The 12,920-nt window shown below is 45.0% G+C and overlaps 2 protein-coding genes across 2 annotated transcripts in view; both read right to left on the bottom strand.

Moving 5' to 3' along the window:
* Positions 1-56: 56 nt before the first annotated feature.
* On the bottom strand, positions 57-10,764 carry LOC109616923. The gene is made up of 18 exons (XM_020056710.3): positions 10,678-10,764; positions 10,430-10,582; positions 9,027-9,119; positions 8,587-8,843; positions 8,312-8,487; positions 7,820-7,958; positions 7,517-7,657; positions 7,268-7,387; positions 7,093-7,198; positions 6,886-7,006; positions 2,856-3,091; positions 2,494-2,719; positions 1,915-2,186; positions 1,575-1,823; positions 1,034-1,477; positions 694-798; positions 508-596; positions 57-408 (listed from the first exon to the last, which is right to left on the bottom strand). Exons 1-18 carry the CDS (start codon positions 10,684-10,686, stop codon positions 306-308), a joined length of 3,039 nt encoding a protein of 1,012 aa, XP_019912269.2. The 5' UTR covers positions 10,687-10,764; the 3' UTR covers positions 57-305.
* Positions 10,765-10,898: 134 nt separating this feature from the next.
* Positions 10,899-12,920, bottom strand: part of kcp (kielin cysteine rich BMP regulator) — a 38,629-nt gene continuing 36,607 nt past the window's right edge. The window contains exons 45-48 of the mRNA XM_029115324.2: positions 12,738-12,902; positions 12,530-12,636; positions 12,210-12,403; positions 10,899-12,106 (exon numbers count right to left, since the gene is read on the bottom strand). Coding sequence (XP_028971157.2) covers positions 11,889-12,106; positions 12,210-12,403; positions 12,530-12,636; positions 12,738-12,902 — 684 coding nt within the window. The 3' untranslated portion in view covers positions 10,899-11,888. The remainder of the gene's footprint in view (positions 12,107-12,209; positions 12,404-12,529; positions 12,637-12,737; positions 12,903-12,920) is intronic.

The following is a 12,920-nucleotide window of genomic DNA, read 5'->3' as shown; positions in this document are numbered from 1 at the left end:
ATCCACTTAGATAGGCAACCATTAAGGAAACAAGTCCACTGTATTTAAGTAAGGAAACCCGAGTCACACACAAAAACTGACTGAACTGAATCCAAGTACGGCTGGTTTAGTGGCAGTAGTAGTGTGTTGATGGATTGAAGGATAAAACGCAAAGATTTTTTTTTTTGTAGTTTACACAGCATAAATCCTGGGAGCTCTATCATTTGCTGCTAACATGGTGTTTACTGTTGCCTCTGGTTACCAGTTGAAGTTCCTGGTATGTGAATAACACCACCATCCATTTGATTTTGAACAAAATATCTATATTAGACTGCCTGTAAATCATTAGGTGTACGGTCAGAAGGATCATGAGTCTCTACACCGTGGAGTCCCACTGGGCCCAGCAGCTCCTTAAAACCTGCTGTGTTCCTAGAAGGGAGAACGAAATAGGGAAATTGACGTCATTCTGGGTTTACACCTGGTTTTACACCTGGTTTTACACCTGTATCTCCTACGTGTGTCTGTTACCTGTTTCGTTTGGACTGCATGACATAGGAGCGTTCCCTCTTCATCTGCTCCAGTCTCTCTCTGACCACCGTCTTCTGGCTCTTGTCCTCCTTACAGACGCACGTAATCATACACAGACACAAGGCATCATGGCTGACAGTGTTCATGTGACTACCTGATAATGAGGGTGATTTGTGCATGCCTTACCAGGGGCAGGTTGTGTGTGAGGTGTTGGAGTCTGTCAGTCTGCCTGAGGCCCATCAGGTCTTCCTGGGATTTCCTGTTCTGGATGATTGACAGTCGCTCCTGGACCTGTCACAGGAAGTAGTCACATGCCTCCTTTAGAACTTGGCTGCTTTACACCCCCGCCCCCCGTGCTGGTCTTCTCTATCTCTAACACCCACCCTAAGCGCCCCCCCCCCCCCCCCCCCATCACCCTGCTCCCTCCACATCCCTGCCTTGGCTTCCTCTCCCCACAGTAGTTGTCAATGTTTGTTCCATCCTTTTCCCCACCCATTCTGTCTTCTGATCACCCTCGCTGTCTCACCCTCAGCAGTTGTCTCTCTCTGTCTCTGTTCTGTTTCTGTTCCATCTTCTTCTGCAGATCAACCAGGCAGCGAATTGTCCTCTCTCTCTCCATCACAGAGATAGACTCCGATGTCCTCTCTCTCTCCATTACACTCCCAATTGCTTCGTCTCCCTCCAGAGTAGTGTGTGGGGTGCTGTGGGTCTCCTGGTCTGATGTAGGGGGGACAAGTCCACTCAGGGCCCAGTGCTCCGTCTCTCCGCCCACAGAGCCCGGGTGAGCACTCCCATTGGCTCCCACCGCAGTGCTGCCTTCACTGTGTCCCTCAGGCCCCCGGTCCGCTCCTGACCCCCGGTCCGCTCCTGACCCCCGACGGCACCTGTCCCACGTTGGAATCACCTCAGTGACAGAGGTGTCATCAGCTGGAGCACTTTTTGTCTCCTCTGAGGGCCCTAGCTCTGGCTCCTGCAGCAACAACAACAACAAAGAGTTGTCAGTTATCATCATGGTCTGACAAAATGTTAGGTAGCCAGACACAATGTTAGGCAGCCAGACTGACTACCTGGCCTGTGGTCAGGTGCTGGTCTGTAGGCAGGGAGAGCTGCTGAACCACAGTGTCGGACTGGAACAGAGACCGGTCCAACACTTCCACCTGGTTTGTGGCTGTGTCCTCACACTGTCTGTTTCCAGCTGTGCCGTTGCAATGGATGCGTCCGGGTGTGTCGTACTGTGTGCATATGGGGCTGCTGTCCGTGCCACAGTGCCCAATCTTTTCTCGTACACCGACTTCTTGTTCTGCCGGAGACATGTCCTACAGAACCACAAAACACACACAAAGAAAACCCATTTCAAATGTGTGTGCCTTCAGTTTTCTGAACCTAGATGAAGGTGAGCTGATTTACCACGGTTCCTGTGTTCTGCTCCGTGTCTCCCTCGGGTGGCTTGCTCCAGGCCAGAGCGATGAGAGAATCCTGCTTCTCATAGCTCTGAGGAGTCTTTCTGGGGCTGCTTTCCCTCGCCCCTGGCATATTACACACCTCTTGCTCTGCAGAGAGTTCTTCAGATGCAGTGTGTGTGTTGAAGTCATTGTTTTTGTTGGGCGAGTCAAGGCTGTGTGAAACACACAGGATCTCCAGGTAGGGCAGGTCTTCTGGGATCATGGTGGTCCCACAGTCTGGAGAGGAACATATAAAAAAGTATGAAATAAGTGCAGTTTGATCCTGGTGTAGTGACCACAAAGATATTAAAACCTGATGATTGGTCCCTGCAAGAAAAAGGGCTATTTCCAGCTAAGAGGCTAGGTATAGGGTAAAATGTTAAACTGGGGCTAGTTTCAGGTTTGGGCATTAGGGCTTAGGGTTATGTGTTAAGGTTAGGATAGGTTTAGGCATAAAGTTTAGGGTAGGGTTAGTGTTAGGATTAGAGTTGGTTTTAGGCTAAGGTGATTTTCTGATCACATCCAGGATACAAAAACATGTTACCTGTACAAAGGTCCTTAGTGTGTTGATCGTCTGGTTTACCACTGCTCAGGTCTGGGGGTAGGACAGCTGAGTACCTCTTCTGGACTGGAATTAGTTTAGAGGGCCCCAGGCAGTGGTCAGAGTTCAGGCATGGGTCACGGGTGAGGAGTGTGACCAAGCAGGGCAGATGAGGCTCTCGGAGTTCAGATTCATATTCCGTTCTCAGAGCCAACAGGCGCTGCTCACTCTGCACACACACATTCATCATTTTACCAACAATGTGGGGACCAAAGACAATATTCCCTTTGAAAATCCAACCCTTAACCTAAACCACAACCATTCAAATGGAACTACCAGTGTAACCAGAATGTATTGTGACAGACCCTTTCCTGCAGAGCGGACAGCACTGCAGCGACCTGGGCCTCATGGAGATCCATCAGCTCAACCAACAGGACCAAAGCACAGTTTCCCCATTGGGACTGGGGCGGGGTAGAGCCCTGAACTGGCGGGGGCTGATGACAGGACTGGAGCTGGAGGATGGTGTGTGTGTGTCTTAGCCTCTTTATAAACCCCTCTCTCAGAGATGCCTCTCTCCGCTGGCCCTGCTCTGGTAACACACCTTACAGATTACAGACACACTATCGGTTACTGCATCACTGATATTAAAAGTCTGATCCTAAAAAAATTTACATGATTTGAATATGGACTAATGTCGAAACAATGATGTTCTGACACTACCCTGGAGGATGTTCTCAGACACTACCCTGAAGAAAGTTCTCAGACACTACCCTGGAGGATGTTCTCAGACACTACCCTGGAGGATGTTCTCAGACACTACCCTGGAAGATGTTCTCAGACACTACCCTGGAGGATGTTCTCAGACACTACCCTGGAGGATGTTCTCAAACACTATCCTGAAGAAAGTTCTCAGACACTACCCTGGAGGATGTTCTCAGACACTACCCTGGAGGATGTTCTCAGACACTACCCTGGAGGATGTTCTCAGACACAACCCTGGAGGATGTTCTCAGACACTACCCTGGAGGATGTTCTCAGACACTACCCTGGAGGATGTTCTCAGACACTACCCTGGAGGATGTTCTCAGACACTACCCTGGAGGATGTTCTCAGACACTACCCTGGAGGATGTTCTCAGACACTACCCTGGAGGATGTTCTCAGACACTACCCTGGAGGATGTTCTCACACACTACCCTGGAGGATGTTCTCAGACACTACCCTGGAGGATGTTCTCAGACACTACCCTGGAGGATGTTCTCAGACACAACCCTGGAGGATGTTCTCAGACACTACCCTGGAGGATGTTCTCAGACACTACCCTGGAGGATGTTCTCAGACACTACCCTGGAGGATGTTCTCAGACACTACCCTGGAGGATGTTCTCACACACTACCCTGGAGGATGTTCTCAGACACTACCCTGGAGGATGTTCTCAGACACTACCCTGGAGGATGTTCTCAGACACAACCCTGGAGGATGTTCTCACACACTACCCTGGAGGATGTTCTCAGACACTACCCTGGAGGATGTTCTCAGACACTACCCTGGAGGATGTTCTCAGACACTACCCTGGAGGATGTTCTCAGACACTACCCTGGAGGATGTTCTCAGACACTACCCTGGAGGATGTTCTCAGACACTACCCTGGAGGATGTTCTCAGACACTACCCTGGAGGATGTTCTCAGACACTACCCTGGAGGATGTTCTCAGACACTACCCTGGAGGATGTTCTCAGACACTACCCTGGAGGCTCTTGCATCATGGCAGTGGGCTGCTACAGACGCCTCTGGGTATCTTTCTGATGTCCTGCATAACCTAAATGACTGAATTCAGATGTTTAGAGATCTGAACTGGGACTGGCTTGTATCTGGACCTGTAAATTTTGAAAACAGGTAACTATGAATATTGCTCAATAAATGCATAACCCTTACAAATACATATCAACTGGGATATTCTATAAATGCTAGTGGTTGCAATTGCTAGTCTGAAAAAGAAGAACAACTCCCAGCTAAACCTGTAGAATTTTAAAAGAAACTTGATGACAAAGCTTGTTCCATACTATTGACAGAGCAGACAGATTTCAGATGATTACTCTTCCTGGAACTCTTAATAGGTGAACTTTGTGTTCATCTGTAGTAAACACCCCTGTAAAGACATTCAGAATCAGTCAATGGATCACTGATTTTTAGATAACTTGGCTAAAATAAATAAATGGCTCTTGGGCTAAAGCTGACATTGTGGGTTTAAAAAAAGAACAAACATCTGCTGGTTGTGTTTTTGACAATAATGGCCTCTAACTCAGTTATAGTGAGCTCTGACGCAGGCCCTCATGTCAATCATTTCAACTCTGATCCTACTGTATTTCTTATACTGAGGCCTATACAACAACTATAAAACCAAGACAATAAAGTCAGCAGGCACTGACAACCTAGATCACTACCTCTTAAAGAGACCAGCTGGTATTATAGATAAACCTGTAAACTCACATTTTTAACTTTAACCAATTCTATAACTCAAATCTTGAAATCAGCACGTCCTCCCAGTACTAAAGGGCGGAGACTTTTCAAATGTGAATAGCTATCGCCAGATCTCCAACCTCTCTGTCTAGTCCTAAGTGTTTGAGTTCATTGTGAGCTCCCAGCTTAAAAAAAAACATCCTGAGCTGGGTTCTGTCTGTTTTCAAGTCAGCATATAACAGCAGCTATGGCAGATGGCATCATAAATAGACTAGATTAAAAAAAAATATATAATAAATTTGATTGTTGTCTGTAGTGTTAGTAGATTCATCAAAGACCACAAAATATTGCCAGCCAGACTCAGAAACACTGGTATCAGTTTAGTTGCTGTCAATTGGTTTAGAAATGATCTAGCTAACAGAACACAATGTGTATGCATGCCTATCTACATGGCCTCAGATTGGTCATGAATACAGATAAAATAAAGGTTACAGTATATATTACAATCATTTACAAGACCCTTGTAACTCCCTCCCCTATCTGGAGTGCCCTCCAATGTAGGATATGTTTTTAAATGAAATTATTATTTGTTGATGACAAATATTTTCTTTGATAATTTTCCCTCAATTAAAGGTTAGATACACCTCAATTAAAGGTTAGATAAATTTTTCTGAAAAAAGCTGATAAATAACAATGCTTTTTCTTCAAAACCTTTTTTTGTTCATATTTACCTATTTGCCTGCCAATAATTTTAGAGGGAACAGCATATAGCCTGCTCTTTCACCAGTAGCGTTTACCAGACACTGTCTGCTATGTGACTGTTACTTAAAGGCCATTACTGAGTTAGCAAGACTGCCTTCTCCTCTTGTGCCCCTCAGGCATGAAATAGCACCCCTCAATGAAGTTAAAACTCTGATACAAGACTCTATTCAGGAGTGCTTGTGTCAATTGTATGTTGAATTTGATTGCTGCCCATTCACCCTTGAAAAAAAAAGTCTCTCATGCCGCGTTTCCACTGGTGGTTTACCCAGGCACCAGGGACATTAAATCTGTTGGCTCCAGACTTTTCTGTTTCCACTACACATTTGGTACCAAGGACTTAAGGAGGGGCTCAGGTGGGGAGGGAGGAGTAATCAACAAGATTTAGTTTTCCGGTTACAAAAAATTAAATGAAATATTTTTCTGGTAGTAAAATAAAATAATAAGGCCATGCTGTTTGTTTAAAATACCGTGTTTGAACTTGAGTACTAAAACTAATTTATTCCTCAAACTCCAGTGACCACATACACTCGTAACACTGCAACCGTTAGCCAATGTGTTCATTATTTAGTTTGACAAGTATTTTGTCAAAACTATATACATTAAATAGAAGGATTTGGGAGAATTCTGAGGTAATTTTGCCGGCTACGTCTCTGTCTCAGCGCTCCGTTTTTCTATTGAGTCAATGGTATCACATTCGGTAGATCCAACTCTTTCCGTTGAGCCTTTGCTTCTCTGTACTGTTGCTTCATTTTCAAAAAGAATTCAGGGATTTATGTTAAATCGGATGAAAACCATTACGAGATGCCTAAAGCAAACGATACACATCGCCATTTGAATGGAACAAAATGCTGCATTTTCACAACACGTCACGCGTCAATCTGCAAACCACACCCTAAGTCCTACAGTCCGGGCCTTGGCACCCAGTGAGAGCCGGGCTACTCGGCCATGGCCTAGTGGTCGACTGGCCCTGGCCCGTGTCAGTGGAAACAGAAAACAATCTGGACTTTAGGGTAAAACGCAAGTGTTTAGCACCAGTGGATTTTTTTCCTACCAGATTAAATAAATGCTAATTTATTTATAAAAAACATATTCAAGATAATAATAGGCAGCACAGATATAGATACATTGTAACAGTTTTTAAGGAATATTTGACAGATCTGACTAAAAGCCTCACCCTCTGTAGGTGACTTCTTCTCTCCTGGCCCTTGCAATTCATCTTGGGAGACCCTGTGGAGCATCCTCAGCAGGCACTTTCTTTCCCACTCCTGACTCAGTACCAGACACCTCAGCACCACCTGGGGAGGAGCCAGAGAAGGCTTCAAACTCCAGTGGGGAGAGGCAGGGGAGACTGCAACAGAGTAACTGACAGATACAAGACAACCTGTTGTGGAGAGATAGGGGCCTCGTCCTTGACTTCTTCCTCCTCCACATCTTTCTCCAGCCAGAGCTGAGCCTGACTTATACTGTGGGATCTCTTCATACTGGGCCTAAAAAGACATGAAATCAGTGCCACAGACAGATACTTATTTTCTTTCTGCTTGTCATGAAGGCCTCACCATTTCCCCCAGTCCTGTCGGGCTGCTAGCAGTGCACTATGGGACACTGTCTCCCTCTGAGCTCTGATGGTGGCCAGGCTGGCGTACAGTCCCATCAGCTGCAGGGTCTCCCTGTCCAGCCTGCAGGGTCAGAGGGATGTATTCAGACACTCATGGTTGGGAACTTATGATTGGGATATTTCAGGACCTGGAAAATATTATTTTATTTGCCTCTTGGTCAGACTCAAATTGTGGATTTGGTGTGTGTACCTCTTTGCCAGGGCTGTAAGTGTTTTTTTCTCATGATCAAGGCTGGTGTGTATTTCAGTGAGTAGAGAGATAGCTGACCAAGACTGTTCACTTGGTTTCACCCGATCAGGACAGCCCCTTAGAGACACGCCCTCACTGCACCTGTCAATCACGTCATCACCTAGTCACGGAGGCATAGGCATCTGCTTGCGGCTCACACACCTGCTCATCAGTTTGTTTCCCCCAACCTTTAACTACTTCTCTATATCAACCGTTTGTGTGATGTATCTTTGTGTCACAACCACAAACCATCCGGTGTGTTACCTGTTCACCCTGAAGGCTCCAGGTAGGTCACAAAGTCTCAGCATGTCACCTGACTCCCAAGCCTCCTCCCATAGCAAACCTAGCTCCGCCTCTCTTTGTCCACGCTCCCACGGCAACAGAGTCTCCCAAACAGCCAGCCCTGTGATAGAGACATGATGGGATGTCCAGGTTGTGTGTGTGTGTGTATATATATCTCACCATAGTGTTCCTGCAGCATCTCTGTGTAGTGTGTGTGTGTGTGTGTATCTCACCATAGTGTTCCTGCAGCATCTCTGTGTAGTGTATGTGTATCTCACCATAGTGTTCTTGCAGCATCTCTGTGTAGAGTGTGTGTGTGTATCTCACCAATGTGTTCCTGCAGCATCTCTGTGTAGAGTGTGTGTGTGTATCTCACCATAGTGTTGCTGCAGCATCTCTGTGTAGAGTGTGTGTGTGTGTGTATCTCACCATAGTGTTCCTGCAGCATCTTTGTGTAGTGTGTGTGTATCTCACCATAGTGCTCCTGCAGCATCTCTGTGTAGAGTGTGTGCATGACGGCGTCATACTTCACTCCCACCAAAAGGAGGAGGTCTGACATTGAGACACATCCCAACGCCTGACCTCTCACCCCTGACCTCTGACCACATCTCAGAGAAGGCAAGACCCCATACACACCCTCCTGCACCAGTCTGGGGACACACAAACACAGTGTACTTATAGTAGAAGTGGAGAGAGAAATATGGAGAGCCAGATTGGGGGACAAGGCATGAGAAAGACAAACACCTTACCTGGCCCAGCACTGTCTAGCAGCTTTCCTCAGTCTCCACTCAAAAACACCTCTTTCCTTTCCTTTCCCCCCGTCCCTCTTTCTTTTCTCTGTGGGCAGGTTGTTGGTTTCTCGGTCGTCATCCCTGTAATCAGTGGTGTGGTACAAGTCTCGGTAGAGATGCGTGTTGTGTCTGTCTCTTGTATGTGTGTCTGTTCTGTCTGTGTGGTACAGGTCTCTGAGATTTCCTGTTTTGAGAAACTGAAGGTCCCAGAAGATCTATAGAGTCAGGATTCAGAAACACACCTCAGACAAAGTTTCTTTAAAGCTCAAACTTTGTGTTTAGAATATTTTTGAACCTAGGTCTAACACACACACACACACACACACACACACACACACACACACACACACACACACACACACACACACACACACACACACAGGTAACAGCTACTCTACCTCCTCTCTCCTTTCTCGCTCTCTCTCCATCTCTAGAAGAACGTCTAAAACCTTTCCTTCAGCGCAGGACAAACCCTCACCATTCCCTGCAACCTACAAGGGAGAGATTTGAACAATGCAGTGTAGCAAAAATAAATGTGTGTAGTTCAATCTATATTACAGATATGTGTGGTGGTATGTGTCGTCTTACTATAGATGTGTGAGCAGAGTTGGAGAGTAACGGATTACAAGTAAGATTACAAAAAAACTAACTGTATTCCGTTATGTTTCCGTTACCAACAAAAATATTGTCATCGGATTAGATACTTTTGAAAAAAATTACGGTTACTTTTGGATTACTTCAATTTAAAAATAATATTTGGTCGAAATAATTATGACACGTTATTTTATGTTTTAAAAACATTATTTGAACCAAAATATGAATTGCGCGCCTCAGTTGGGTGTGATCATCATGTGCGCAAAGGTGGGCTCGCATAACCAGATTAGTGAAGAAAGAAGCGCTCGTTTAATTTTCTCCAGTTTTGGTTGGTTGGATGGCTGGTAAAAACAGAATTATCCAAGATAATATAAAAAGGGTATTGACATTGTTGACAAGATCTACCCGCGCGAACGTAAACTGCGATTATTAGGGCCACCAGTGATCGATTTTCAAAACGCAAACGAAATAAATATATTATGATTATAAACCTGCACTCTTAGCTTAAAGTAAATGAGGTCAGCAGCCAATGATAACCAATTAACACAATTTTCAGAGATGCAAAACAAGCAGAATCATATGGCCTACCTGAATGAACGGAGTTGATGTGTCTGCGTCAAATGCAAATAATCATCCTTTTGTCAGAGGGCTTCCCAACCCACCTTTTCTCCTCAAATGTCTTGTTAAATTCCATATAACGTTTTATCTTGAAGGCAGCGCCATGTTACAGCTATCTAACAAATAGTTGCCTAATCTATTAATGGATTAATTTATAATGACTGAATATCTGAAAGACCTTTAGAGTCTAATGTATAGATGTAGCCCAATCATATTGAAGTAGAAAGCAATGGTTTAGAAACCCATTTCCAAAGACACTACATAACCCATAAGGTAAAATGCAAATTCCGTTTTTGGCCAGCTATGTAAACTCTGACATTGATTGATCCCACAAAACGTGTGCAATTGTTTATAGGCTATTCCTATTTTTCCCCCAAAGTAATCAGATTACATTACTGAGTTTGAGTAATCAAAAAGTTACGTTACGGATTACAAATGTGGACAAGTAATTTGTAACTGTTACAGATTACATTTAAAAAGTAACCTACCCAGCCCTGTGTGTGAGGTTGTGTGTATTACTGACTTTAATATAGTGGTGTGTGGATGTGTGTTCTACAAACTTTAAACTGAATGTCTGTGGTTATGTCACCTTCTTTATAGCTGTGTGTGCATCCTCCAAGCCTGTATGTAGATGGAACACTTTATAGAACAGTACGCACACATCCTGAAGAGACAGTGGCCCTCCCAGGGAACGACCTAAAGACTGGCACAACGCACCTACACACTGATCCAACATCACACCCTGGAAAGACACACAGTACACATCACGCCTGGATAAACAATGCTACTCAAAAGACGATAATAAGGAAAAGAATCATGCCAGCCACAGCATCTTACCTGCTCCATGTTTACACAGCAGAGTAATTAATTATACAAACTATCGCCATGGTTAGATTAGTTGCCCTGACAACAGCTGGATCAAGTTACCGGGTGACAATAGAGAAAGTTGTTGGTCAGAGCCTCACTCAGACATGTGACACCTGACTATGTGGCTGGCCTCACCTCAGAGCAATTATTTCCCTTATCCCACACAAAATACAACCCAAAAACCATAAAAACACAGTTGGACAGTTATCTTTATTGAAAGGGAATGTGTCCAATATTGTCAGTCTGTATAAAATTGTGGCATAACACAATATATATATATATAGTGACAGTGACATTATTAGCAAAAATATATTTCAACAATGAATGAACTCCCTGTGGATACAACAAAGAATGTCCAGATGTCTGTAGTAAAGCACCTGGGATGTCATGGCCTGTTACAACAGGTTAACACCGCTGACTAATGGGCTCTTCTCAAACATCGTTTCACCCTCTGGAATGTGGTCTTTTTTCTAAATTCCAACCACATTGATAAGGTAAGGCAATTTACCAAAGCACATAGAAAAACTTTGAAACCATTGATGCAATACAAATGAACAGAAATGCTATTTCCTCATGCAGAAAAAATGTTTCCCCCCTACATCACATAAAATAGTTAAAATTACAATCAAGTGCACCAAAACAGGTGTAAATGATTAGAGAGTAACATGGGAGGGTCCAGCCTTCCGTAATGATTAGAAACTTGGTTTTGGTCAGGTTTGGTCTTAACCATATAGGTGTGTGGCAACACATCATGCCAAGATCAAAAGCCCTATCCGAGGCCCTCAGAAGAAAGGTTATTAATGCCCATGAGCCTGGGAGTGGTTACAAAGCTATTACCAAGCAATTCAAAGTAAACAATTCCACTAGGGGTGTGATTATTTTTTTCTGCACCATGAAATTGCATTTCTGTAGATTTTTTTCATTAAAAAAAAAACATTGCAAAGTTTAAATCTTTCAGTGTCAGATTGTTACAAAAAAGTTTACCTTAATCTTCCAATATCATTGAATTATACAATACGTAAAAAAAAATACAAATTTCCAGTGGGTGTAATTACTTTTTCACATGACTGTATCACAAACATACCTAACAGACCTCATAAAATACAGAGCATTTCAAAAGTCTCCTTTTCACAAAGCAGAGAGAGGTCCATGCAGTCCTGTGGAATGTGTGTGTTGGTGTGTTAGGACTTGCCATGTATGATCTTGGGGCATGTTTCTGGTGGTATACAGTGGTTGTTATGTAGTACCAGTCCAGCAGGACACTGGCATCCGGGAACACAGGGTTTAAAACAGTGGCTCTCTATCACCCCTAGTGGCACGTCCCGGTTAACACATGTCACTGGACATGGAGGACCACACTCATCAAACAGGAAACCACGCTCCGCGGGACAGCCCACCGCTAGAAAGAGAAACCGGAGGAAATGGACAGATCACATCAGCACTGGGGCTGTTAGTTGTAGCAAATACGAGTTAAATCTGTGCTAATTACTATGCTAATTTACCACACAGAGAGGAGGTCCTCCAAGACAGCCGTGCCCCGGCGTCTCTGCACTGTGCTGCGTAGGCCTCCAGGGCGTCACACAGGCACTCGTCGGCATTGGCCCCGCAGGCACACTGGTCGTAGACACACGCTGCATACCAGGGCTCTGGAGACACCAAGTGGTGGCAGGCTTGGAACGCCGGAGACTTCAGCACTCTGAGTAACACAAGATCAGCCAAACAATCAGTCAGCCTGGCAAGCTCAAGTGGAGCGAATGGATTTCCAAGAAACGATACTTTTTTTAACCAAAGTCCAGAGTGTGTGCTGATGTGCGTATGTTACCTGCACCGCGCGTTAGCTGACTTCTTAGCCTGGTAGCCTGCTCCCTTACAAGGGTCAACATCCTTCCCAGGCTGACAGGACAACAGGCTGCTGTTACTGCTGCCCACCTACAAGGGCAGATGGGGACATTAGGGCCAGTCTGTATGGCTGACCTGACAGGAGCTGTGGTTATCCCTCTGTACCTACAAAGATAGGCAGAGACACTCACCTTCCAGCTATTTCCGAAGGCGGCCTCTGATGGGCTTACTTTTCCTGCAGGGGTCCGTAAGTCATCCTGGGGGTAATTGTTGAAGTTGCCACAGAGACCACAGGTGTGACCTTTAAAAGTCCCTGGGACACTCACCTCCAGATGGGACCGCCCACTCCATAACACCTGGGGGGGGGGGGTCAG

Source organism: Esox lucius, chromosome 19 (assembly GCF_011004845.1).
Source record: "Esox lucius isolate fEsoLuc1 chromosome 19, fEsoLuc1.pri, whole genome shotgun sequence".
Lineage (NCBI taxonomy): Eukaryota > Metazoa > Chordata > Actinopteri > Esociformes > Esocidae > Esox > Esox lucius.
The sequence above is the reverse complement of the archived record's forward strand: the minus strand, read 5'-3'. Positions and strand labels throughout refer to the sequence as shown.